Source organism: Macaca fascicularis, chromosome 15 (assembly GCF_037993035.2).
Source record: "Macaca fascicularis isolate 582-1 chromosome 15, T2T-MFA8v1.1".
NCBI lineage: Eukaryota > Metazoa > Chordata > Mammalia > Primates > Cercopithecidae > Macaca > Macaca fascicularis.
In genome coordinates this window covers 12,735,925-12,763,820 of record NC_088389.1, presented here as the reverse complement: position 1 = coordinate 12,763,820, position 27,896 = coordinate 12,735,925, and the positions used below count along the sequence as shown (strand labels likewise).

Sequence of the window (27,896 nt, the reverse complement as noted above, 5' to 3'; positions counted from 1 at the left end):
CTTTCCGCGTCCTCCAGCAGAGGGGTCGGCCGGCGGGCTCCGCGTCCCGCATAATAGCCGCTTTGATGCCCGCGGAGCGGGAGGCGGGAGGGGAGGGGAGAGGCGGGAGGGGAGGGGAGAGGCGGGAGGGGAGAGGCGGGAGGGGAGGGGAGAGGCGGGAGGGGAGAGGCGGGAGGGGAGGGGAGAGGCGGGAGGGAGGGAGGGGCCGGCAGCGGAGGGAGGGGTGTGTCGGCCGCCCGAGCCGTCCCTCCGCCCCTCGGTCCCGCGGCCACACGCAGCCAGCCGGAGTTCGGACCAGGCGCCTGTGCCTCCTCCTCGTCCCTCGCTGCGTCCGCGAAGCCTGGAGCCGGCGGGAGCCCCGCGCTCGCCATGTCGGGCGCGCTCAGCAACAGGTTCCAAGGTAGGCGCCGCCGTCCCCGGGCCGCCACCTGTGCGCGCCGGGCGGACCGCGGGGTCCACCGCGCGCGGGAAGCGGGCGGGGACGGGGGCGCGTGGCCCGGAGAGGACCCTGCTTCCAAGGCGGCCTCTTTGTCTCCTCCAGGAGGGAAGGCGTTCGGCTTGCTCAAAGCCCGGCAGGAGAGGAGGCTGGCCGAGATCAACCGGGTAAGCCCCGCGCCCAGAGTAGCACGCGAGTCTCGAGCCGCGCGCTGCGCGGGTGCCGCCTCCGTCCGCCAGGCCATGCAGTCCTCCACATCCACCCTCTTCCTCTTCTTCCCCCGGGCTTCCCTCAGGTGCCTTCCTCCGCCCCCAGCCCCTTCGCCTCCAACTCCAGGTAGATCCGCCTCCGCCTCCCGCCTCCGGTCCCGGCGTCTCAGGTTGCAAGTTGTTACTCTTGCAACTGGGGACTGGGGAGGTGGGGCCGGGTCGGGAGCTCGGATGCCAGCCGGCTCGTGGCTCCCCGCAAGCCCGCTTGGGAGCAGCCCAAGGATTTGGCGCGAGAAGCTCCCCAGGCCAGTGATCTCTCTAGCTCAGAACACAGGCTCCGGGTCATTTGCTGGTCTGTCGCCCAGGCTGGAGTGTAGTGGCTCAATCTCAGCTCATTGCAGCCTCCACCTTTGGGATTCAAACGGTTCTCTCTCCTCATCCTCCCGAGTAGCTCGGACTACAGGCATGTGCCCCCACGCCTGGCCTTAGCTACTGTTGTTATAAGGGATTCAAAAGTACAAATAGAAGACTCTGATGGGCCTAGAGATCCTGGCAGTTCCCCGTGGTCTCCCGCCTCGCGGCTCCTCCAAACACACCACTCCTCTTCACTCCAACTTTCAGGAAAGGTTGCCTTAAGGGACTCCATGCTTTTCTTGCTGGTCCTGGTGGATTTCTCGGAAGAAATCCTGCCTACTGTTGCCACGCACCCAGCTCCATAAATTTGAGTAGATTCTAGAAGATAAGAAACGATATCAGGACCTGTCTAGGTTGGCCAAAGCTCAAAGGCAGCACAGCCAGTGGCTTTAAAGTTCTGCAAGACCTGGGCTCAGATCTGGCCTCCACAGTGTGCCAGCTCTGTGGTCCTCAGCAGAGGGCCTCTCATCTCCAAGCAGGGCATTGTGCGGGCTCAGAGAGGGAAGGCATATGGCCTGCGTGGCCCAGCACCCAGCATTCAGGAAGCACTCACAGAACTGGCATTATTTCCTGAGGTAGACGTCTCCCAGTTTCCTTTTTTTTTTTTTTTTTTTTTTTTTGAGACAGAGTCTTGCTCTGTCACCCAGGCTGGAGTGCAGTGGCCAGATCTCAGCTCACTGCAAGCTCCGCCTCCCGGGTTTATGCCATTCTCCTGCCTCAGCCTCCCGAGTAGCTGGGACTACAGGCGCCCGCCACCTCGCCCGGCTAAGTTTTTGTATTTTTAGTAGAGACGGGGTTTCACTGTGTTAGCCAGGATGGTCTCGATCTCCTGACCTCGTGATCCGCCCGTCTCGGCCTCCCAAAGTGCTGGGATTACAGGCTTGAGCCACCGCGCCCGGCCCCCCAGTTTCCTTCTTAACTGGTGGCAGAGGCATGCCTGCTGAAACAAGGCTTAGCATTCCCCCCGCGGGCTCCTCTGGTCCCCTGGACACCCAGGGTCTAAGCCCAGCTGAGAGTCTGGAAGTGGGCAGCTGGTGAGGTGAGCAGAGCCTGCGAAGGCTGTGGGAGGTGGGTCCGAGCCTGGGGCCCGGTTATGGTATTGCCTCTTGCCAGCAGTGTGCAGCCTTGATTCCCCCTTGGTTTTCTTAGACTGCTTGGATGTAGGCAGCCTGTCTGTTTTCCATCCACTGGCTACAGGACTCCCATTCAGTCCCCAGCTACCGGGCTCTGGCGACCTCAGGGTCCCCCTCCAGGTAAGCTCCGGCCTCCTTACCGCCACCCTCACCCTGCTTCCTGGGGGCATCTTGAGCACAGCTGGAAGGTTGCCTGGACATCTGACTGGGGTGCTTAGGGGTCTAGGGTCCCTGCTGGGCTCCTTCCCAGTTCACTGTGTGACAGCCCAGCCTGGGGCTTGGCTGCTCTAGCCCTCTGGACAGAAGCCTGAGACCCTGACCTCATATAGCCCCCTGGGTCACCCGGCCAGGCGGGTTCTGAGCTGGCTGGATCCACCCACAGCCGGCGGGATCCGGAGCCACAGACAGCTGGAGATGGGGGTGAGGTGACCGTGGTTGGACAAGTCAGAATTGCTGAGAGGGCAGGGCCAACCTCGCCCTTGGGGAGGTGAGTAAAGGGTGGGGGGCGGCTCCAGGGTTGTTTTGGGAAGCCGACTGGCTTGGCTTAGAAAGAGGAGGGACTTACAGTTACCAGGGGCTGATGTGGGCAGCACTGGGACCAGGGAAAGTGAGCAGGAAGGAGCTGTGGTCTAACCATCTCAGGACAGTGCCCAGAGAGGGCAAGCCGCTGACCCAGGGCCACACAGAAGCCAGTGACAAAGCTTACAGCCCAGCGTCCTTCCCCTGCCAAGATGCTGTACTGAGACCCAGCACGTGAGCCCAGCCGCTGTTGGGCTGCTGAGGCCCAGGAACCGGGGCCCTGTAGGAAGGAGGTGCCAGGATCACACGGGAAGCTTGAGCCGCTTCGCCACAGCGGAGCAGGGTGGCCCCACCAGTTTAGTCATGAGGTACCTGCAAGCACCGATCTGTGACTCTGGGCAAGCCACTTCACCTCTCTGAGCCTCCTCCTCCACAAAGATAATGGTTGTGATTTTTTTTTCAGTGAGGCAATCTATATAAAGCACCCAGGAGAGCTGGCTGCGGACCTGATAGTTATCAGGACAGTTTCTTGGTCCGTGGCCTCAAGGTGCAGGGAGTGGAAGATACGCTGCCGTGGCTCATGCTGGTCGTCCAGCCCAGCAGAACCTCATCTTCCCCAGCCTGAAATGGGAGCGGGGATCTCTGCTCTCTCTGGAGTTCCTGCAACCATTAGCCAATGGAAGTGGATGGAAGCTCTTTGCATACTGTACGGGAGTCGCTCCGTGTGAGAGTCTGAATTGGTTCATCCATGGCCATGGCTGCAGTGGAGAAACCCCGAGCTAGGTGGATTTTAGGCAGAATTGTGCTGGCAGCTCGGACTGCCTTCCCTGGGGGTGCAGCTTCACTGCCCCACTGGAGTGTGGATTCTGGGGGCCTGGGCTAAGCCCAGGATTCACTGCCAAAGAGTCCCTACTTCTGTGCCAGGCAGCTTGGACACCGCCATGGCTGCTGCCTGGGGCACAGCCCAGCTTGGCTGGCAGATCTAGGGGCTTCTCTGGGCCAATACCTAGTTCCCTTTGGGGCCTTTCTCCTCCCTTGGTGTAGGCCAGCTTCCAGAGGGGCAGGGTAGCTCGGCCTTAGCCTTTTTTTTTTTTTTTTCAGGGTCTCACTCTGTCACTCAGGCTGGAGTGCAGTGGCATAATCTCGGTTCACTGCAACTTCCGCCTCCCAGGTTCAAGTGATTCTCCTGCCTCAGCCTTCTGAGTAGCTGGGACTACAGGCACTTGCCGCCACACCCAGCTTATTTTTGTATTTTTAGTAGAGACAGGGTTTCACCATGTTGGTCAGACTGGTCTCGAACTCCTGACCTCAGGTGATTCGCCTGCCTCGGCCTCCCAAAGTGCTGGGATTACAGGCGTGAGTCACCACGCCCTGCCCAACTTTAGCTTTCTGTTGTTGTTAACAGAGACAGGGTCTCATTCTGTTGCCCAGGCTGGGGTGCGGTGGCCCAATCTCGGCTCATTGTAACCTCCATCTCTCCCCTGCTCAAGCAATCCTCCCATCTCATCCTCCCAAGTAGCTGGGACTACAGGCATGTGCCCCCATACCCTGCTTTAGCTATTGTTATCATAAGGGATTCAAGAGTGAAAATAGAAGACTCTAATGGGCCTAGAGATCCTGGTAGAGGAAGCCATATGAAAATACGCCTCTTTTTGGTTTCATTTTAGTTTTTGCTGTTGTTTTCGGAACACTTGGTACGTGCCCGTCTTGTACCAGGTGCACTGGGGGCATTATCTTGCGAATGCCCACTCTAACCCAGGGAGTACTGTGGTTCCCATTTTCGAGAAAACGAGACTCAAGAGAGGCTGGGTAAATTGCCTGGGTTTAAACAGCCTCGACTTGAACCCAGCCTATTTTCTCAATTGCTCAGCTTGGCTGGGCCTCCTGCTGGGTGCCCGCCCCCAGCTCCATGTGCTATGTGTTTGTGTGTGCACGCACGTGTGTACATAGCAGCACTACCGGAGTGGGCAGAACTGGCCAGCACCTCCTACTCCCCCTACATAGCTGGCATTCCCCAAGCCCTGATGGCATGGTTGGTGACCCCAGGCCAGCCAGGCATGGCCTTATATGGCAACGGGAGAGATTTTCTCCAGCTTCCCACAGGGACAGAGAGAAGCAGTGGGGCTGGGGGGGGGCTGCCCCTCAGGGTGGCTGTGCCCTGGGACTTAGCAGGAGGCACTCAGGGGACAGTGAGCGCTGCCATATGAGCTGACTAGCAAGCGAGGTGGTTTTTGTTTGTTTGTTTGTTTTTTTGAGATAGAGTCTCGCTCTGTCATCCAGGTTGGAGTGCAATGGTGTGATCTCGGCTCACTGCAACCTCCACCTCCCGAGTTTAAGCGATTCTCCTGCCTCAGCCTCCCAAGTAGCTGGAACTATAGGCGCGCACCACCATGCCCGGCTAATTTTTGTATTTTTAGTAGAGACGAGGTTTCACCATATTGGTCAGGCTGGTCTCAAACTCCTGACCTTGTGATCCGCCCTCCTCCGCCTCCGAAAGTGCTGGGATTACAGGCGTGAGCCACCGCACCTGGCCAATAGGCGAGATCTTCAACACAGTAACAAGCTGTGGCTGTGCTCCGTGCCCACAGATTGACATTCATCATCTTGCTGACCCCGCAACAGGGCACCCCTGCACGTAGATGCACAGTGAGAATCTGCAGACAGCCCCATGGGATGAGGATTATCATGACGCCTATGTTTTGTTTTGTTTGTTTGTTTGTTTTGGGACAGGGTCTCACTGGGTTGCCCAGGCTGAAGTGCAGTGGCATGATCTCAGCTTACTGCAGTCTTGACCTCCTGGGCTTAGGTGATCCTTGCACCTCAGCCTCCTGAGTAGCTGGGACTACAGGCATGCACCAACATGCCAAGCTAATTTTGTGTGTGTGTGTGTGTGTGTGTGTGTGGAGACAAGGTTTCACCATGTTGCCCAGGCTGGTCTTGAACTCCTGAGCTTAAGCAATCTGCCCACCTTGGCCTCCCAGAGTGCTGAGATGACAGACATGCATCACTGTGTCCAGCCGTGACTCCCATTCCGGAGATGAGGAAACAGAGGCTCAGCTGGATGAAGTCACCTGCAAAGTCACCCAGCCAGGAAGTGGCAGATCTGGGATTCAAACCCAGTCACCCTGGCCCCTGTCATCAGGTGGCTGCAGCCTAACTATGGACACAGGCCTCTCTTGCTTATGTCAATAAGGATCTCTGGCTAGTGTCCCAATGGTCTAGCACTCCTGGGTTGAATGAAAGGCACTCAGCATTCCCTGTCACCTTTAGATACCTGATGGTTTTTTGTTTCGTTTTGTTTTTCGTTTTGAGTCGGAGTCTCACTCTGTCGCCCAGGCTGGAGTGCAGTGGCATGATCTCGGCTCACTGCAACCTCGGCCACCCGAGTTCAAGCGATTCTCCTGCCTCAGCCTCCCAAGTAGCTGGGATTACAGGTGCCCACCACCGCTCCCGGCTAGTTTTTGTATTTTTAGTAGAGACAGGGTTTCACCATGTTGGCCAGGCTGGTCTCGAACTCCTGACCTCAAGTGATCCACCCACCTTGGCCTCCCAAAGTGCTGGGATTGCAGGCATGAGCCACTGCGCCTGGCCCCTGATGGTTTTTTTCAGAAGCCATATGTCATCGGCATTGGGAAGGCAGCTGGGCAGGGCAGGCTGGGTGTCTCTGCCCGGGGGTGTATATATCCCCTGCCCCTCCCCCAGCAATGGGGCTTCTCTGAGACCTGACCCAGGCAAGTACACAGGTGTGTGTTTATTCCTGTATACCCAGCAGTGCCGCTCTGTCCCTGCCCAGGTGAATGTGCCCAGCTGGCATTGCTGGGCACACATGTCTCTTGCTCTTCCTTAATATATTATAAGGGAGATGGTGATAAGTGGCCACGTGAGCCTCTGAGGATTCAGTGTCCCCTGCGGGTCCAACCAGTTATGACCTTGGTGTGGCCGTGTCACAGGAAGCTGGAGATGGAATTTCTGCAGGGTGTGCTTTATTGTGTAGCTGCTTGGGTGTTTTTCTTTAGCTGCCCCATCTGTTGGCAAGGATGCGGCATCTGAATGAGGCCCAGGGCTGCAGTGGGGAATGTGAACCTGCTGTCCTTGTGGGTGCACATTACAGGCTCCTGCTACTTGCCAGGTGCCAGCACCACTTGTGGCCTGGCCCTGGCCCTTTAAGAGCCTGTGTGCTGCGTCAGAGGCCCCACGCCCCGGCATGGTGCTTCCTGTCCTTGGAGTTTTTGTCCAAGGCCTGAGACACCAGCCCCTTGGATGGCCTCCAAGATGGTGATATCCGCCCACCCCAAAATTCTGCTGCGGCTGATACAGAAAGACAAACCTGGAGGGCCAGGAGCAAGGGTTCGCCAGAAGGTGCTAGAGGTACCAGCCCAGAAAGAGAGTTAAGTCAGCGAGGAGCAGGCAGGCGGGAGGGCTTCTGAGGCCAGGCACAGCAGGGGCTGCCAGCTTCAGATGGGTTTGGAAACCACGCCTCCTGGGCATAGCACTTGGGGGCCTCGCTAGGGGCAGGGATGGGCTTGGGGGACTCTGGCGAGCATCAGAGGCTGTAGGTGACCAGGAAAGGCGGCAGTGAACAGGTGCCATTGGGGACTGAGATGGGAGGATTCAGGCAGGTGGATGGCCCATCACTGCCAGGTCAGCCGGGCGCGAAGACATAGCAAAACTTGGCCTTGAGGGATGGCCAGTGGGCCAAGGCTTGCCGGGAGGACTTCAGGGGATGACGAAGGCTCACAGAATGGTCGGTGGGTGGTGTTTTCCCTGCCCTACCCCCCTCACACACCTGCCTCTCGATGTGGCTTGAGTTTGGATGATCCTAAGACATAATAATAATTTTGAACACTCAGCAAGTGCACTAGGAGCCAGGCTCCTTCTGTGCAATTAGCTCATTTAATCCTTACCGCAGGCCAGGCGCGAAGGCAGGAGGATAGCTTGAGTCTGTGAGGTCGAGGCTGCAGTGACCCTGCAGATTGTGCCGCTGCACTTTAGGCTTGGAAACGGAGCAAGACCCTGACTCAAACAAACACACAAAATTCCTTACAGCAACTCAGCGAGGAGGTTCATTATGATCCCATTTGATAGATAAACCCACTTTATAGATGAAGAGACTGAGGCCTAGAGTGGCAAAGCAAGTTGCCCTGCCCAGAGCCACAGAGCTAGTAAGTGCTAGAGCTGGAATTGCAACCCTGGCAAGCTGTCTACTGTGTCCACTGAGCCTGCACACCCTGCGCTCAGAGAGATGATGTGATGCTTTCAACTGTCATGACCTCCGGCAGGGCCTGTCCCTTCCGGCACCTCGGTTTCCCCAGCTATTGAACAAGGAAGGCGAGCTGAATGCTGTGAGGAGTCCCTTCTGGTCCTGTGGCTGGGTGGATATTTTAACAGCTCTGCCACCTCCCAGGTCCCACCCTTTGGACGCTCTGGTCCCCGGGGACTGAGAAGTGGGCTCAGCTGCCTGTGTGTCAATCCCAGCTCCTGCCTGCTTGCATTTCCTGGCCCTTTGCTAAGGACTGATAAGGCCACTGTGGCCTCCAGGCCTGCCCCTCTGCATGTCAATAGCCACTTTCAGGGCCCAGAGGCCCCCTGTGCCTCTCACACCGGCTCTCCCACCCCAGAACTTTCTGCAGCCGGGAAAACTTGTCTTTGGGGACAGTGGGTTAGATTGTGTGAGGAGGATAGGGGATAGAATAAACCGCCTACTCCCCCGCCCCCATCTCCCTGGAGGGCTATAGAGTGGTTCCCTGGCCTCCGGAATAACCTCCTACGGTAGCGGTAGCGGTAGCGGAAGAGGAAAGGTAACTCCCAGTATTGACTTTCTTTGCCCAGAAACCTGCAACCAGGCTACCTTCTTGTTTGGGGTAGGCATAGACCTTGAATTGCTAAAACTTGGCAATCCTGAGCAAGTTGAGCAACCTCTCTGAGCCTCAGTTGTCCCATCTGTCAAATGGGGATACCTGGAGAGAGGAGAGAGAAATCATAACTGGCCTACTCCCCGGGGAGGGGGTCTCCTTCCTAATCTGTTAAATAGTCTATGAGGGTCTATGGCGGTTATAAGCTAATTGTATGGGCATAAGTGTTAGAAAAAAATAACAAATAGCTAACATTTATTTAGTATTTGCTGGCCGGGTGCTGTGGCTCATGCCTGTAATCCCAGCACTTTGGGATGCTGAGGTGGACGGACTGCTTGGGCCCAGGAGGTGGAGGTTGCAGTGAGCTGTGATTGTGCCACTGCACTCCAGCCTGGGCAACAGAGCAAGACTCTGTCTCGAAAAAAAAAAAAAAATTCACGCAGCCACGAAGTGGATTCAACTCAGGCATTCTGGCTCCGGTTTGCCCTTTTTTTTTCTTTATTTTGCTTTTCTTCCAAACACCTGGGGTGGCTTCTATCTGTCTCCTCTGCCTATGGACCCAGGGTCAGGGCAGCCAGGGGTCCTGGAAAGACAGGGTATCTGTGCATTGGGCAGGGACTGGGGGAGGATGCCCGCAGGGAGGGAGCTGTGGGTGGTACATGAGCAGGAACCAAGAATCCAAAGCTCAGAGGTGGAGCGGGCATGGCAGCCTGGCTGGTGGAGTCCTGTTCCTGCCACTGCCCGCCGGGCTCCCCCACCCCCTGCCCAGGCATGGTCAGCACAGCTGCCCTAATCCCAGGGCCAGTGAGGGCTGCCCACGCATGAGCAGCTCAGCTGCTTCTCCCACCCTGGTCACTTGTGGCCCAAGCATTTGTCATTTTCTGTTTTTGTTTTGTTTTGTTTTTTGAGACGAAGTCTCACTGTGTGGCCCAGGCTGTAGTGCAGTGGCGTGATCTCAGCTCACTGCAACCTGCACCTTCCGGGTTCAAACAGTTCTCCCGCCTCAGCCTCCCAAGTACAGCTGGGATTACAGGTGTGGTTTTTAGTAGAGACGGGGCTTCTCCATGTTGGCTAGGCTGGTCTCGAACTCCTGACCTCGGATGATCTGCCCGCCTGTGCCTCCCAAAGTGCTGGGATTACAGGTGTGAACCACCATGCCATGCTGCGTTTGTCATTTCTGGCTCTAAGGAAAAATAGGAGTCCAAACCCAAAGCCCCTCCAGGCTGTGACACATGGGCACACACTTTTGCAAAGCTGCCTGATTGTTGCAGGGGTAAGGATGGAGAAAGTAACTCTGGACTGAATGGCCTTTCCATTCATTCAATAGATGTTTTTTGGTGTTGTTGTTTTTGTTTGTTTTGTTTTAGAGACAGAGTCTGGCTGGAGTGCAGCAGTGCAATCAAAGCTCATTGCAGCCTTCACCTCCTGGGTTCAAGTGATCCTCCAGCCTCAGCCTCCCAAGTAACTGGGACTACAGGCATGCGCCACCACGCCCAGCTAATTTTTTATTTTTTGTAGAGATGGGATCTCCCTATGTTGCCCAGGCTGACTTCGAACTTCTGGCCTCAAGTGATCCGCCCTCCTCGGGCTCCTCAACAGATGTTTATTGAGCGTCTGCTTATATGCTGGGCACTTTGACGCTAAACCTGTGGCTGGGGCCCTGCCTCCTCCCAGCTGCCTCCTGATACCCACTTCTTCCTCAGTACTGTGCAGGGAGGGAGCCCCAACTACAGAGGATTTCATTCCCAGCACAGCCACTTGCTGGCTCTGCTGTTTTGGGCAAGTTAGTTAATTTGAGTTTCAACTCCTTCACTCATCCTGCACAGGTTTATTGAGCATCTGCTATGCGGAACCTACATTCTAGCAGGGGAGGCAGAGAGGGTGTAGTAACCTCAGTGAGCAGTGGCAGTGAAAATCATGTTTGGAGGTGGCCCATCCCATGGAGCAGGATAAGGTGGACTGGAAGTTGGGGCAGCTACAGTGGGCAGGGAGCAGTATAAAACAGGGTGGACAGGGCTGGACATGGTGGCTTACGCCTATAATCCCAGCACTTTGGGAGGCCGAGGCAGGCAGATCGCTTGAGCCCAGAAGTTTAAGACCAGCCTGGGCAACAGAGGGAGACCCCATCTCTACAAAAAAATACAAAAATTAGCCAGGTGTGGTGGCGTACACCTGTAGTCCCAGCTACTCTGGAGGGCTGAGGTGGGAGGATCGTTTGAGCCCAGGCAAATCGAGGCTGCAGTGAACCGTGATCATGCTAACAAAAAATAATGAATAGGGTTGGCCGCATTGAGAAGGTGACATTGAGGCTGGGTGTGGTGGCTCACACCTGTGACCCCAGGACTTTGGGAGGCTGAGGCAGTCGGATCACCTGAGGTCAGGAATTTGAGACTGGTCTGCCCAATATGGTGAAACCACATCTCTATTAAAACAAAAATTACCGGCCGGGCGCGGTGGCTCAAGCCTGTAATCCCAGCACTTTGGGAGGCCGAGACGGGCGGATCACGAGGTCAGGAGATCAAGACCATCCTGGCTAATGGTGGCGGGCGCCTGTAGTCCCAGCTACTCTTGAGGCTGAGGCAGGAGAATGGCGGGAACCCCAGGAGGCGGAGCTTGCAGTGAGCTGAGATCCGGCCACTGCACTCCAGTCTCGGAGACAGAGCGAGACTCTGTCTCAAAAAAAAAAAAAAAAAAAAAAATTACCTGGACGTGTCAGTGCACACGTACTCAGGAGGCTGAGGCAGGAGAATTGCTTGAACTCGGGAGGCGGAAGTTGCAGTGAGCCGAGATCGCGCCACTGCACTCCAGCCTGGCGACAGAGTGAGACTCCATCTGAAAAAACAAAAACAAAACAAAAAAAAAGAGAAGGTGACATTGAGCAAAAGCTTGAAGGAGGTGAGGGAGAGAACCACGCAGATCTGTGGGCTCCAGGAAGGAGGCACAGCTAGTGCAGGGTGCAGCCCAGGGCAGTCTTCCCATTCATGCTGTGTATGTGGCCTTGCTCTTCATCCCTGCCTGGTTGGTCTGTGTCTGACTGTGTGCGGTTTGTCTCTAAGGCCAGGGACCGTGTCCTTGACTTGAACCCATCCACCTACAGAGGGGCCCAAGTAAAACCGGATCTCCAGGCTGGGGCAGGATTTCTGGTCAACCAGAGCCCAGGAACTGGGACAGGCCCTTCAAATCTCTCCCCAGAGGTTCCCAGATGTTGGTGCTCTTGTGCCTGGCCAGGAAGTTTCTGTAGTTCTTGGTAAAGGGAAGGGAATGCACGGTCACTGTGGTGAGTTGGACCTAGGCTAAATGGATTCCATTTAAACATTCAGAAATGGAGAACTTCCTACTTTTATGAAATGTTCTTTTCTGAACTCACGGCAACAGTCAATGGTCATTGTGTAAAAAGTCTTTACTTGGCAAAATAGAAACTTGGCACTCCTATATTAGTGCGCCCCTCCTTTAAAAATATTTCTTGTCTGCGTGACCCCAAAGCCTGGGAATCACTGATCTCATATGTCCCTCCACTGGACAGATATGGGATCTGGGACCCTGGGAGGTGCCTGGTGTGCTCACGGTCACAGACAAAAGTTAATTGTCCTCCTTTTGGGCAGAGGATGGGGTGAGGGAGCAGTGCCGAAGAGCTGTGAGAGGGAGCCAAGAGGAAAGGAAGTCCTTGACAGAGCCAGCTAGGAGGAGGGCGGCCTCAAGAAGGATCCAGCATCAGCTAAGTGGAGGCAGGGCTGCAGCCAGTGCATGGCAGTGAGACCTGGAGTGAGGTTGTGGCCAAGCCAGCAAGACCCCATAGGCCCTGGGACTGCCCTCTGCCCAGGTGCAGGAGGACACAGGTCCTGGAGTCAGGTAGACCCAGGTTCGAAACCAGCCTTCCCTAGCTGTCCATGAACCATTTTTTTTTTTTTTTTTGAGACGGAGTCTCGCTCAGTCGCCCAGGCTGGAGTGCAGCGGCACGATCTCAGCTCACTGCAAGCTCCGCCTCCCGGGTTCATGCCATTCTCCTACCTCAGCCTCCCAAGTAGCTGGGACTACAGGTGCCTGCCACCGTGCCCGGCTAATTTTTTTTTGCATTTTTTTTTAGTAGAGACAGGGTTTCACTGTGTTAGCCAGGATGGTCTCGCTCTCCTGACCTCGTGATCCGCCCGCCTCGGCCTCCCAAAGTGCTGGGATTACAGGCTTGAGCCACTGCACCCGGCTTTTTTTTTTTTTTTCTTTTGAGATGGAGTCTGGCCCAGGCTGGAGTGCAGTGGCACAATCTTGGCTCTCTGCAACCTACACTTCCCAGGTTCAAGTGATTCTCTTGCCTCAGCCTCCCAAGTAGCTGGGATTACAGGCGTGCACCACCACGCCCAGTAATTTTTGTACTTTTAGTAGAGATAGGGTCTCACCGTGTTGGCCAGGCTGGTCTCAAACTCCTGACCTCAAGTGATTCACCCACCTCGGCCTCCCAAAGTGTTGGGATTACAGGTGTGAGTCACCGCGCACGGCCTGTCTGTGGACTTTAGACGTGGTATTTAACCTCTCTGGTCCTGATGTTTTAACTTGTAAAATGGGAATAATAGTGGCTGTGAGGATTTAGGGAGATAGTGTCTGCCACAGCCAATGTTTTACCAAAAGCTAGAGAACAGCCAGACCCCTCTCCCAACCCAGTGAGGGAAGCCCTGTTTTCAGGTATGTTTTTCCTGTGGTCAAGGGGTGCCGAGTTAATGTGGAGAAATTTGAGCCATAGAAGAGGCCATATTCTGCTTCATACTCATAATCTTATCTGTTGCTCATTGAGAGCTGACCTGTGAGCCCAGTGCCCAAGGAGTGGGTACTATTGGGCCTATTTCTTTTTTTTTTTTTTTTTTTTTTTTGAGACGGAGTCTCGCTTTGTGGTCCAGGCTGGAGTGCAGTGGCCGGATCTCAGCTCACTGCAAGCTCCGCCTCCCGGGTTTACGCCATTCTCCTGCCTCAGCCTCCCGAGTAGCTGGGACTACAGGCACCCGCCACCTCGCCCGGCTAGTTTTTTGTATTTTTTAGTAGAGACGGGGTTTCACCGTGTTAGCCAGGATGGTCTCGATCTCCTGACCTCGTGATCCGCCCGTCTCGGCCTCCCAAAGTGCTGGGATTACAGGCTTGAGCCACCGCGCCCGGCCGGGCCTATTTCATAGCTAGTGAAAAGGGAGACTGAGATCCAAACCCAGATTGCTTTATAGTCAGTTAGTTCTTGTCATCCTCTATTCTCCTTGAAGCCTCTTAGGGGTTTGCAACAGTAGACTAGAAAGGTGGTGAGTTCTCTGTCCTAGGAGATATGTAAGAACAGACTTGGCCATCATATAGTAGGAAATAGATCACGTGATTAATGTGGGTGACATTGCACATCATTTTAAACACCAGCTTTCTGTAATTTCAGGTTAAGGACCTTATCATATTCACCATGGTCTCCTCTGCTCCCTTGATGTCTAGCACAGTGCAGTATGCACTGTGTCCCCCAAGAATGTTGAATGAATGAACGGATGGAGGAGCAATGTCCATGTCCGGTCAGCTCAGTGATGAAGAAGGGAATGTCCATTGGCCAGGCGCGGTGGCTCACGCCTGTAATCCCCGCACTTTGGGAGGCCGAGGCCGGCAGATCACTTGAGTCCAGGAGTTTGGGACAAGGCTGGGCAACATAGTGAAACTCTGTCTCTGCAAAAAAAATACAAAATAAGCCAGGCGTAGTGGCAGGCATCTGTAGTCCCAGCTACTCAGGAGGCTGAGGTGGGAGGATCACTTGAGCTCGGGAGGCGGAGGTTGCAGTGAGCTGAGATCTTATCACTGCATTCCAGCCTGGATGACAGAGCAAGACCCTGTTTCAAAATAATAATCATAATAGCTCCCTCTTGGGACTCCTAGGAGCTGTGAAGATATCACATAGGTAAGGGCTTCACCCTGGAGGCCAGTGTTAGTGTTCAGTCTTCCCTACCCTGCCCATCTGGTTCTGAAAGGACTCATTTGAGTCTCTCCAAGCATCTGAAGGGAAGGCAGGCCAGAGATCAAAACCCCCATTTTACAGGCAAGGAAACAGGTGAGAGGTAAGTGTACAGTCATTTTCCCGTTAGAGCAGAGATGATGAATAAACACACTCACTGGATTTCTTTTTTCTTTTTTTTTTTTTTTTTTTTTGAGACGGAGTCTGGCTCTGTCGCCCGGGCTGGAGTGCAGTGGCCGGATCTCAGCTCACTGCAAGCTCCGCCCCCCAGGTTTATGCCATTCTCCTGCCTCAGCCTCCCGAGTAGCTGGGACTACAGGCGCCCGCCGCCTCGCCCGGCTAGTTTTTTGTATTTTTTAGTAGAGACGGGGTTTTACCGTGTTCGCCAGGATGGTCTCGATCTCCTGACCTCGTGATCCGCCCGTCTCGGCCTCCCAAAGTGCTGGGATTACAGGCTTGAGCCACCGCGCCCGGCCTTCTTTTTTTTTTTTTAGACGGAGTCTCCCTCTGTCACCCAAGCTAGAGTACAGCGGCGTGATCTCAGCTCGCTGCAACCTCCACCTCCCAGATTTAAGCTATTCTCCTGCCTCAGCCTCCCGAGTAGCTGGGATTACAGGCACCCACCACCACGTCCAGCTAATTTTTGTATTTTTGTAGAGACGGGGTTTCACTATGTTGGCCAGGCTGGTCTCAAGCTCCTGATCTCAGGTGATCGGCACACCTCGGCCTCCAAAAATGCTGGGATTACAGGCATGAACCACCTGGCCTGGCCTCACCGGATTTCTATACAAACTCAAGAAGCAGTCAGGATCATGATTCTCATTTGGTAGATAAGGCAATAGAAGTGCAGGGAGGGCCGGGCGCGGTTGTTCACGGCTGTAATCCCAGCATTTTGGGAGTCTGAGGCGGGTGGATCAGCTGAGGTCAGGAGTTCGAGACCAGCCTGGCCAACACGGTGAAACCCCGTCTCTACTAAAAATACTGGGCATGGTGGCGGGCGCCTGTCGTCCCAGCTACTGGGGAGGCTGAGGCAGGAGAATCGCTTGAGCCCAGGAGGTGGAGGTTGCAGTGAGCCGAGATCGCGCCATTGCACTCCAGCCTGGGGGCAAGAGCAAGACTTCTTAAAAAAAAAAAAAAAAGTGCAGGGAGGAATGAATGAGCTCAGGATCACATTCCTAAGAAGTTAATGAGGGAACCAGGGGCTTGTCTTTGGAGCTCACAGCTTCATGGATCTGAATCTGGGGTGTCCTTGGAAGAGGGGCACGGGTCCCAGCATTGGTAATGTAGCTGCTGTCTGGAGGGCTTAGTCGCCCGGAGCGAACCCTGTGGGGCCTCCCCAGGCTGCTGGGCAAACTTCCTGTCCACAGGGCGGATGGTGCAGATCTGCCTCCAAGGGACGACAGGAAGCCGGGGTGAACATGGGACAAACGGGGCCTGGTTGCACCTGGCTACCCGACAGGAGCGAAGGCACCTGGACAGTAGGCTCACATGTGGGTGACTTCTGTCCCCCACCCCTTGTTCAACACTGTCCTCTCACCTCTGTAGGAGTTTCTCTGTGACCAGAAGTACAGTGATGAAGAGAACCTTCCAGAAAAGCTCACAGCCTTCAAAGGTAAGCTGGGGCTGGCTGCCCTGCATTCGTTCCTGGGGAAGGTGGGCTGGCCCCTTGCCCTTGCACACAGGACCCCTTAGCCCCACAGGACTAGCCTATGGCCCTGTTTCCTCCAGAATGCCCTTCTTCCTGGCAGGCTTGGAGACAGGGACCCCCTGAGAGGTGGGGGGAGGCCCCTCCACCTGCCTCCCTGCCCGTGTGGGCCCTGTCACCCCTTGCCTGCAGCCCGGTCTTGGCCCTGCCCCTCCCTGCCCACGGGGCTCAGGCTGGTTCCCGTCCGCCGCTGCCCAGGCCCCATCACTCCCGGGCCCCGCACACAATCAGCTCTTTGTGAGCGAGCCTTGCCTCTCCCCCTCCCCAGCAGAGTGTCTCAGGAGCCCCTGTGGAGAATGGACGTTTGTGTCACAGCAGTGGGGCAGGGGGGCAGAGTTTCTGCCCATTGAAACCCGGCAGCACGGGATGAAAAGAAAGCAGGGCCTGGGAGCCGGTGCGGGGAGAGGGGCAGCATAAAGGTCCCTCTGTTTGGGGCCCTGGCGGTTGGTTTCCAGCCAGCACCTCGAAAGGAGAGGAGCCGGGCACATAGGGGGCGGCGCAGACCCACCTTCCCGGCCAGGGGAGGCACTTAGGCGCAGGAGCCCCGGGCTGTCATGGAAAATATCCTGGAAGTTGCATTCCCCTCCAAAGTGTTTGCAGTGCGAGCATCCTCCCGGCTCCGAGGCAAAGAACTTGGCCAAGTGCTCCTCAAATCGCTTCCAGTTGTCCTTAGGCTGGGCGTCTAGGGCTCATCATATTAATAACAGCTGGCATTTGTTGGACGTCGGCCTGTGTGAAGCACTTCTCATGCAGCGTGGCGAGTCCCCCAACATCACCCCAATCGACTTGGAGGGAGATGGTTCGCTTGTTAATGTACAGATGGAGAAACTCGGGCTCAGAGGGCGGGGTTGTTGGCATGGGAACACACAGCTCACCCAGGGCAGAGTTGAGACTTGAACTCATGTCGGTCTGGCTCTAAAGCCCCTGCCCTTAACCGCTATGCCATGATGCTTTTTACATTAAGAAGAGAAAAGGGAAATAGTAAAAGACACTCCTGACCCCACCTCGTCCCAGCCACCTGTAGCAGAGCTGTGAAAAGAGAGCAGTCTACTCCCTTCTCTGCATACCAGCGTGGCCACCCCCAGGGGTGGCTCTGGGAGGAGGGAGGGATCTCAGGGCTCTGGCGTCCTTTCTATTTGTCTTCACTGGGATGTTGGGCCAGAGAGGAAGTTACATCATTCACTCATTTGCTCTCCAAATGAGCACCTGTACATGTGCCAGGACCATTCCAGGCTGGGGGCACCATGGTGAACGTACAAGGCAGCCCGCACCCTGGGAGCCTGTGTTCTAGCCAGGGGGCGGCGTGAGAGAGATGGTGGGAGGCTAAACAGAGAGCTGGGAAATACAAGGTGGGCAGATTCTGGTAGGTGCTTTGGTGAGAAATGAGCTAGGGAGGACAGGAGTGCTAAGAGGTGGGGAGGGGGTGCAATTTAGAAAGGGTGGGGAGGCCGGGCACGCTGGCTCACACCTGTAATCCCGGCACTTTGGGAGGCTGAGGCGGGTGGATCACCTGAGGTCAGGGGTCCAAGACCAGCCTGGCCAACACGGCAAAACCCTATCTCTATTAAAAATACAAAAATTAACTGTGTGGTGGCGGGTGCCTGTAGTCCCAGCTACTCGGGAGGCTGAAGCAGGAGGATTGCTTGAACCTGGGAGGTGGAGGTTGCAGTGAGCTGAGATTGAGCCACTGCACTCCAGCCTTGGTGACAGAGTGAGACTCCATCTCAAAAAAAAAAAAAAAAAGGCATAATGGTTAAGAACAGGGGCTTTAGAGCCAGACTAACATGGGTTCAAGTCCCAACTCTGCTCTAGGTGAGCTGTGCAGCTGTGTATCCCCCTGAGATCACACCACTGCACTTCGGCTTGGGTGAGGAAGTGAGATGGAGCAAGACTCCTTCTCAAAAATAAATAAATAAATAAATAAATAAAGAAGAAAAAGAGGCTGGGCATGGTGGCTCAAGCCTGTAATCCCAGCACTTTGGAAGGCCGAGACGGGTGGATCACGAGGTCAAGAGATCGAGACCATCCTGGCTAACACGGTGAAACCCCGTCTCTACTAAAAAAAAAAAAAACAAAAAACAAAAAACTAGCCGGGCAAGGTGGCGGGCGCCTGTAGTCCCAGCTACTCAGGAGGCTAGGGCAGGAGAATGGCGTAAACCCAGGAGGTGGAGCTTGCAGTGAGCTGAGATCCGGCCACTGCACTCCAGCCTGGGCGACAGAGCGAGACTCCGTCTCAAAAAAAAAAACAAAAACAAAAAGAAAGGGTGGGGAGCCCTGAAGCCATGAGGAAGGGCGGTGAGAATACTTGGGAGAACATTCCAGGCAGAGGGGCAGCGGGCTGGAGCAGGCAGGGAGTGGGTGGGGGCAGCACAGCCTGCGGAAGGGCCTCTGCTTTCTCTGCTGGCTGATTGTGGGGCAGGATGGACCATGAAGGCCCCACTCTGCCAGGGCAGAGGTGACCTGCAGAGGCCCCACGCTCGTTTGGCGCACTGCCCCCGTCAGAACATACCAAGCCCACTGCTCCGAGCATCCTCCCTCACTGCCGGAAGTTTTCCTGGACTCCTTGATCAGGGAAGCACAACTTAGTCTGTGCATGAGGTTTGGGGTGACGGTCTGTGTACCCCAGGTCGGTGTAGCCACTTTGTGGGCTACGGCAGGCCTTTCTCCTGGTTTCAGAAGCACAGGACCCCTGAATCACTGGTTCCCGCACCTGGTTGCCCAGAATTGCCTGGGTCACTGAAAAGCACACCCATGCCTGCCCCCACCCTGTCCTTCCCCACCCAGGAGCCAGGATCCCGGCAGGGAATCAGATCTAGTCACTTTGCTACTAACTCAGATGCAGCTGGTCCACGCTGCTGGGGACCTGGGAGGAAGTAGCTGCCCTCCTGGCAAGAGGGTCAGAGTGGCTCCCAGCCATCTTTCCCTTGTGGCACCTCTAGGAGAGTGGTCCAGGCAGGATGAGCTCTTTCTCCAGAGGCCATGGCTCAGCAGATGGGGAACTCAGGTCAAGACCCTTGGTAGGGTGCGGGAGGTGGTTTGGACTCCTGAGGACACCGTCATTTGCCCACAAGGGAGCTACTGGGTACCCGCAGGGAGACGCTGCTTCCAAACTAATGCTAGTGTTTGCTCTGTGATTTCCAGAGAAGTACATGGAGTTTGACCTGAACAATGAAGGCGAGATTGGTGAGTGAGGCCTTGAGTGTGTTTAGGGAGGAGGGCGTTAGGTGGGTAGAGGGCTTGGGGGACCCTCTATGCGGGTAAGAGGCACGGGGCAGTCCGGAAGGCCGGTGAATATGCTGCAGCTGAGCCAGCCCCAGCCCCTTGCCTTCTGCCCTGTTGCCACCGCCCTCAGACTCCTCCAGACCCTTTCATTCCCTACTTCTTCCCTCCCCACCCACACCTCAGCCTCCCACCCCAGGTGCTATGGGGACTCAGAACAGAGGGTGCCACACCTGCCCAGGCCTGGAGACACTCAGGGTGGACAGGCCCTGGGCCTCCTGGCTGGCCTTTCAGTGGCCCCAAAGTCTGTCCTTCCATTGTATGTCGTTCGGCAGTTGGCAAGGGGCTTTTATATACGTTGATTCTCTCCTTATTGCATCCTGCTGTGCAGGTACTGGCACTTACGTTCTGGTAGGAGACCATACCTGGACCTTACCAGCAAAGAAGTGGTTAAGGCTGGTTTAATTATCCCCATTTTACAGATGAGGAAAGCAAGACTCAGGTGAAATGGGCCGGACACGGTGGCTCACACCTGTAATCCCAACACTTTGGGAGGCCGAGGCATGGGGATCGCCTGAGGTCAGGAGTTTGAGACCAGCCTGGCCAATGTGATGAAACCCCATCTCTACTAAAAATACAAAAATAATCTGGGCGTGGTGGCGGGTGCCTGTAATCCCAGCTACTCTGGAGGCTGAGGCAGGAGAATTGCTTGAACCCAGGAGGTGGAGGTTGCAATGAGCCAAGATCGTGCCACTGCACTCCAGCCTAGGTGACAGAGTGAGACTCCATCTCAAAAAAAAAAAAAAAAGAAAGGTGAAATGACTTGCTTGCAGTGAACCAGGGCCCAGCCTTTGGTTTCTGACAGTTTCCCCCTTTTCCATTTCACTCTGCACCTTGGATTGATGCTGCCACCGGCATTTCTATTCCTCTTCCTCTGTCCTCTCTCTTTCCTTCTCTCTTTGGAATATTTTGATCATTTTTTTTTTTCTTTAGAAAGAAAATTTGGCCTGGCACGGTGACTCGTGCCTGTAATCCCAGCACTTTGGGAGGCTGAGGCAGGCGGATCACCTGAGATCAGGGGTTCGAGACCAGCCTGGGCAACATGGTGAAACCCCATCTCTACTAAAAATACAAAAATTAACTGTGCGTGGTGGTAGACACTTGTAGTCCCAGCTACTCGGGAGGCCGAGACAGGAGAATCGCTTCAACCCAGGAGGTGGAGGTTGCAGTGAGCCAAGATTGCACCATTGCACTCTAGCCTAGCGGACAAGAGCAAGACTTCATCTCAAAAAAAAAAAAAAAAAAAGGTTTTGGCTTATCAAGTAAACACATTTTCATCATAAAAAAAAATTGGGGAAACACAGCAAAGCACAAAGACAAAAATACATCACCCACAACCCCACCTGTAGCTGCTACAGACATTTCCGTTTCTAGCCTTCCACTCTTTATTCTAATCACAAAAGCTGTTTTATACCATTTTGAGCCTCCTCAAAAATAATAACTTTCTATTGGTCAGCCTGGCCAGAAAAAATAAATAAAATAAAACAATGGTGAGTGTTTTGATTTCTTATTGATTTTTCTTTTTTTTTTTTTCTTTTTCTTTTTCTTTTCTTTTTTTTTTTTTTTTTGAGACAGTCTCATTCTGTTGCCCAGGCTGGAGTGCAGTGGCACAATCTTGGCTCACTGCAACCTCTGCCTCCCAGGTTCAAGTGATTCTCCTGCCTCAACCTCCCAAGTAGCTGAGATTACAGGCACGTGCCACCACGCCTGGCTAATTTTTGTATTTTTAGTAGAGACGGGGTTTCACCATGCTGGCCAAGCTGGTCTCAAACTCCTGGCCTCAAGTGATCTGCCCGCCTTGGCCTCCCAAAGTGCTGGGATTACAGGCGTGAGCCACGGTGCCAGCTGATTTTTCTTTTGAAATATAGTTAATGGCTGCATTGTAGGAATGGATTCTAATTTGTTTAGCCGATGCCTTTGTGTGGACCATTTGGATGCCTTCCAATTTTAACTATTATTGATAATCTTGTAAAGAACCTCTTTGTACATGAGTGCATGTTCACCTCCCTGGTTATTTCTGTAGAGGAAATCTCAGGAAGGGGACACTGGGTCAAAGGCTTTTGAAGCATCTTGCCGAACTGCCTGAGAAAGGTCCTGCCAACTTCAGAGTCTGACGGTGCATGTGCAGCCCCTTTTCCCCTTTCCTGGAGAAGGCTGCCCGGATCTCTCTGAATGCCTGGACATCCTGGCACCTTTGGGCCTGGCCCCAGTCCCGCCCGCCCTGCCAGGAGGAGCATTGGCTGCACCACGGCCCACGGCCCCAGCCACAGCCCTCTCCTGCCATCCTTTGCTGACCCATTGTTCACTGAAGAACAATCCAAAGGAAATTGCCTCAGATTTTGGTGGGAGCTGGGCGGTCAGAGACAGCACCGCCTTGGACTGGAGTGACGTTCTGGGGCCTCCCTTGTTTTTCTTGAATTTTGTTCTTTTGTTGGTTTTCCTGCTCTGTGGGATATTTTTGGCATCCTCTCCCTTCCAGCTGGGGCGGAGTCCTAGGACAGCAGGACAGGAGTGGCATGTGGGGAGAAGCCACCTGCCACTCAGCACCCAGCAGAGTGACTTTCAATGCCTGACTCCCTGACCCTGCCACACTGGGCATAACTCCCCAGGCAGCAGGAGAGTGGGCACCCGGCCCGCCCTAACTGCAGGAAATAGCAAAGCCTACAGTCACGGTGTGAAGAAAGTGCTCTGGGCCGGTGCTTCCCTCACGGTTATCCCTGAATGATGCCATCCACCTGTTCCACCATTGGTGGGAGCAGGGATTCAGAGAGGTTAAGTAGTGTGCCCCGGATCCCAGAGACAGGAATAGCAGAGCTCGATTCCAGTGTAAGCCCGTCTGACTCTAGAGGCCCAGGTCGCTAACCACTAGTCTATACTGCCTCCGAAGAGAGCAGGGAGGGTGTGATGGGCTCCTCCTCCCTGAGGAGGAGTGCAGACGCCAAGCTTCTAGGCATGGGGTACCTGGTGGAGCTTTCCCAGCTTCCCCGCTAAGCCCCAGAGGCCCATCTCCACTTAACAGATATGCTTTTCTTCTGGCAGACCTGATGTCTTTAAAGAGGATGATGGAGAAGCTTGGTGTTCCCAAGACCCACCTGGAGATGAAGAAGATGATCTCGGAGGTGACAGGAGGGGTCAGTGACACCATCTCCTACCGAGACTTTGTGAACATGATGCTGGGGAAACGGTCGGCTGTCCTCAAGCTGTGAGTACCTCATCCTTCCCCGGGACCTCTGAAGGTAAAATCATTCTGTGCAGAGAGGCCCGTGGCTTTGGGCACCCCAGCCATTCCCCAGCTAGTAGGTGACTCATTATGTGACCTGCTGGACCAAGGTACTTACTTTCCCTGATCCTTATTTCCTTATCTGTCAATCTTTTTTTTTTTTTTGAGATGGAGTCCCACTCTATCGCCCAGGTTGGAGTGCAGTGGTGTGATCTTGGCTCACTGCAACCTCTGCCTCCTGGGTTGAAGCTATTCTTCTGCCTCAGCCTCCCTAGTAGCTGAGATTACAGGCATGCACCACTATTCTTGGCTAATTTTTGTATTTTTAGTAGAGACAGGGTTTTGCCATGTTGGCCAGGCTGGTCTCGAACCCCTGACCTCAGGTGATCTGCCGGCCTCAGCCTCCCAAAATGTTAGGATTATAGGTGTGAGCCACCACGGCCGGCCCAAATGGTCATATTAATATGAACCCTGCAGGGGAAATTAGGTTGTAGCAGAGTCAGGCAGAATCAGCACTCAGTAAGTGGCAACTGTGATGATGATGATGATGGTGGTGGTGGTGATGGTAATAATGGTGATAAATCTGTCGAAACTTTCCGAGTCTCAGCTTCCTCTTTTTTTTTTTTTTTTAGATCTCACTCTGTCACCCAGGCTGGAGTACAGTGACATGATCTCAGCTCACTGCAACCTCCGCCTCCTGGGCTCAAGCGATTCTTCCACCTCAGCCTCCCGAGTGTCTGGGATTACAGGTGTGCTCCACCACACCCAACTAATTTTTGTATTTTTAGTAGAAATGGGGTTTCACCATGTTGGCCAGGTTGGTCTCAAACTCCTGACTTCAAGTGATCAGCCCCACCTTGGCCTCCCAAAGTGCCAGGATTACAGGCGTGAGCCAGCACGCCTGGCAGTTTCCCCATTGGTAAAGCACCTCCACTACCCCCACAGGGTTGTTGTAAGCATAAAATAGAGTCAAAAATTGTCCCCAAAGGGAGGTAGGGTTTGCATCTTGATGCTATTACTTGCTACCAAAATGACCCTGGGCAAGTTACCTTAGGTCTACAAGTCTCAGTTTCTTTGTCTATAAAATAGGGTGATAATCATGTCTTCTGTGATGTCCCGAGGGCTAATGAAATGACACTTATGAAGAGTCCAGCCTAGTGTGTGGCTGATAGCAAACACCTACTACATGGTAGCACACTGAGGGTGTGGCCCCGACAAAGAGCGTTATCCTGCACAGTCTCATCGTCATTTGTCACAGCTGAAAATAACACTCCGCCGTGCGTGGTTTCTCACGCCTTTGATCCCAACACTTTGGGAGGCTGAGGCAGGTGGATCACGTGAGGTCAGGAGTTCGAGACCAGCCTGGTCAACATGGTGAAACCCCGTCTCTACTGAAAATACAAAAATTAGCTGGGTGTGGTGGCTCACGCCTGTAATCCCAGCTACTCGGGAGGCTGAGGCAGGAGAATCTCTTGAACCTAGGAGGCGGAGGTTGCAGTGAGCAGAGATCACACCATTGCACTCCAGCCTGGGCGACAAGAGCGCAACTCAGTCTCAAAAACAAAAAAAAGAAAACAGAAAATAACACTCACTTGGCTTTTATGAAATAAGATTCACCTTTTTAAAAGTACGAATGTAAAATATACCTGTCTCGTTTTACAAAGGAGCTTGTTGAGGCCCAAGGAGACTAAGTAGCTGGCCCATGAGCCCACGGTCCAATCTGGCCAGATCTTCTAGCACCCCCACTTCCAGGGAGAAACGCCGAGATCAGAGAGGTTAAGTGTCTTGCTTGAACCACCCAGCTGGGAAATAGCAGCGTTGGCATTTGAATCCAGGCGGTTGCCCTGGAGGGTATTCTCTGAGCCCCTACCCTCTACTCCTCAGACACCACTCTCAGAGCAGTGGGCAGGTTTTGGAAGATCTTTGCGCAGTGGCATGGCCCAGCCTGGCTCAGCCTCCTCCAGGCAGTGTGGTTAAGGGAAGGGCATGGCCTAGAAGTCAGAAGCCTGGAGTCGCACCCAGCCTCTGTCCTAGACCGCCTGTGTGGTTCTGAGGATTCACATCACCACTTTGTGCCTCCATTTTCTCCTCTGTAAAATGGGACTAGCAGCCCCTTCCTTGGAGCTGCTGTCTTGGGCTTCTGCAAGGATCCCACCGGAGAACAGATTGAAATTCTGTCGAGGACTCTGTTGACATGAGGCTGGGATGATCTTTCCCTGGATGAGGGATCCTAATCTTGTTTTTCTTTCTTTTTTTATTTTCTCCATCTCCAAACCAGCGTCATGATGTTTGAAGGAAAAGCCAATGAGAGCAGCCCCAAGCCAGTTGGCCCCCCTCCAGAGAGAGACATCGCTAGCCTGCCCTGAGGACCCCGCCTGGCCTCCCCAGCCTTCCCGCCCCACTCCTCCCTCCCCATCTTGCTGCCCTTCTTGACACACTGTGATCTCTCTCTCTCTCATTTGTTTGCTCATTGACGGTTTGTTTGTGTTGTCCTCGATGTCTTTGTAAAGCACAAATTATCTGCCTTAAAGGGGCTCTGGGTCAGGAAATCCTGAGCCTTGGGTCCCCTCCCTCTCTTCTTCCCTCCTTCCCCGCTCCCTGTGCAGAAGGGCCAACATCAAACCAAAAACTAGAGGGTGCAGGGAGGCTTCTAGCCTGTGTTCCCCACTCTTGGAACCGGCACTCTCCATCCTTCCAGAAAGTCTCCAAGCCAAGTTCAGGCTCACTGACCTGGATCTGATGAGGACCCCAGGCCACTCTGAGAAGATCTTGGAGTAGGGACACGGCTGCAGGGCCTCTTTCGGGTTTCCTTGGACAGTGCCTTGGTTCCAGGGCTCTGGGGTCACCCAGGACACAGCCACTCATGGCCCAGCTGCCCCAGCTGATCCCCACTCATTCCATACCTCTTCTCATCCTTAATGATGTGACAGAAGGTGGGAAGGAAAGGAGCTTGGCAATGTGAGCCCTTCAAGAAGGTACCAGAAGGAACCCTCTGGTCTTGCTCTCTGGCCACACTTTTGCAGGCGGCTGAGAGGCAGCGTGCAGCCCTACTGTCCCTTACTGGGGCAGCAAAGGGCTTCGGAGGTAGAAGTGAGGCCAGGGGTTTTGGGGGGAAAGGTCAGCTCAGTGCCGTTCCACCTTTTAGGGAGGATACTGAGGGGACCAGGATGGGAGAATGAGGAGTAAAATGCTCACGGCAAAGTCAGTAGCACTGGTAAGCCAAGACTGAGCAATACAAGGTTGCTTTTCTGACCCCAATCTGCTTGAAACCTGACTCTACTTCCCTCATTTGTCTTCCTACCCTACTCCCATCATTCATTCATTTACTCACTCATTCACCAGATATTTATTGACCTCCTATTGTAAGCTTTACGTCCTCCCATGTTGTCCTGACATGTGCAGTATCCACCGTCTAATTCATCTCTCCCCAGACCTCTCAGAACCTTGAGCTTGGGAACTGGACTGGGGTCATTGGTGTCTTTTCTTATGGACTCACGGGATTTTAGAGACCTAATGCACCCTGGAGGGTAGCTGGGCCAGTCTTCTCACTTCACAGGTGAGGAGACTGGTGCCCCACAGGGTTAAGTGCCTTGCCCAAGGTCAAGCTTATCTCCAGAGGGAGGTGCCCTGGACTGGGGCCCAGATGTTCAGGGACCCTGCCTACACCTCGTCTCCAGTGTGGGCTGCCTAGTTAGTTATGAGAACAGGGAAGGGCTGGGAAGGGGCAACCTCCTAGGTCAGCACTTGGAGAGAGTTTCACTTGCTCTGAAGACCCTGGTCCAGGATTCGCCCTCCCCCGTGCCTCCAAGTCAGCATCAGGCTTTAGGCAAAGACCAGGCCTCTGAATCTGCCTCTTGTAATTCATGCAGGAAGGTGTCAAAGTCAGCCCCATCTTGGCTGATCAGGGAGTTCAGCCTTAACCCCACCTGTGTTCTGAAGTCTCTTACCCTACCTGCTCAGGACTTAGACAGTTATTCACTGAACATATTCATTAAGCACTTGCTGTAGGCCAACAGTTAAGAATCCAATAATGAAATGGACAGATTCATGGAGCTTAGAGTCCAATAGGAAAGTGAGACCCAGACAATGACAATGAGATAAATGTTAGGGAGGGGGAGGTATGGGGTGACTTCCCTGCAGTCTCGGGGGGCCTAGCTGGGCCCAGGACTGGGTGAGAGTCTTGGCAGAGCCTTTGCAACACCTTAAGTGGACAGGACTGGGAGCTCTTGGTGGTTGGAACCAACGTGGGTTCCCTGCGGCTCCTTAGTCACCTCTGACAGCAGATTGAGGGAGGAAAGCAGGTAAGGCATGAGGAAATGGCCAGGTTGGGTTAACCCACTGGTTTCAACCAGTTCAGGAATGAGGTTATTTGGCCACGACTGGCTGATCTTGAGCTCAAGGATCTGCTTCAAATGCACACAGGCCTAGTTGAAGTTTAAACCCCAGCAAAACATTCCTCCCTGTAAATGGAAAATCCTACTGCTACCCGCTCCCCTCCCCTGTTTTTTTTTTCCCCCCCAAGATCATTAGTTTAGCAACTGCCTGTCCTCGCTGCCTCTCCTCTCCGGGACAGGCTGGGACCTTTGAGGAAGATAAAGCCTTCCTTGACTACCCATCATACTCAGTGTCCCTGTTCCTCACTCAGAGAGGAAGGCAGAACCAATCAGGCTTATTTCAGTAAGTTCCACAATTCCACAAGACTGCAGGAAGTCTCCTTAAGGGAGGAGAGCAAGCAGGTTTGGCCCCAGCTTCTGGAAATGGCGGAAGAGAGGGTTTTCTCATTGAATGGGGGTGGGGGCTCATGTGTCCTGGGAAACCCCATCAGTCCTTTCATTTCTTGGAACTCAACTCCTGGGAAGAGAGGGGTCTCAAGAGGGGTCCCTGGAAGGAGGGCGGGGGCGGTCTGCACGTATTTCAGGTTGTGGCTCTTGGTTCTACGACTCTTACTTCTCTGGCTAAGGGTTCAGCTTCTTGGGACTTCAACTATCTTCCTTCTGAAAGACCAAATCTAATGTAACCAGTAACGTGAGGACTGCCAAGTATGGCTTTGTCCCTATGACTCAGAGGAGAGTTTGTCGGGCAAATTCAGGTGGATGAAGTATGTGTGTGCGTGTGCATGGGAGTGTGCGTGGGATATCATCTCTACAGATTGCAAATAAACCAGACAAACTTA

General features: G+C 54.2%; 1 protein-coding gene across 3 annotated transcripts; it reads left to right on the top strand.

Annotated features, from left to right (window-relative positions):
- The first annotated feature begins 270 nt into the window (after positions 1 to 270).
- Positions 271 to 27,896, top strand: AIF1L (allograft inflammatory factor 1 like). Of its 3 annotated transcripts, XR_012424247.1 has the most exons (7): positions 271 to 400; positions 542 to 603; positions 16,065 to 16,131; positions 19,366 to 19,407; positions 22,543 to 22,705; positions 23,356 to 23,472; positions 25,002 to 27,896. XR_012424247.1 is itself a non-coding variant. In XM_015436321.3 (6 exons), the coding sequence occupies exons 1-6, from the start codon at positions 370 to 372 to the stop codon at positions 25,087 to 25,089; spliced, it is 453 nt and encodes a 150-aa protein (XP_015291807.2). In that variant the 5' UTR covers positions 271 to 369; the 3' UTR covers positions 25,090 to 27,896. The 3 variants fall into 3 exon arrangements, 2 of the variants coding, with proteins under 2 accessions (XP_015291807.2, XP_065386063.1); XM_015436321.3 differs by lacking the exon at positions 23,356 to 23,472; XM_065529991.1 differs by lacking the exons at positions 271 to 400; positions 542 to 603; positions 23,356 to 23,472 and adding an exon at positions 6,934 to 7,079.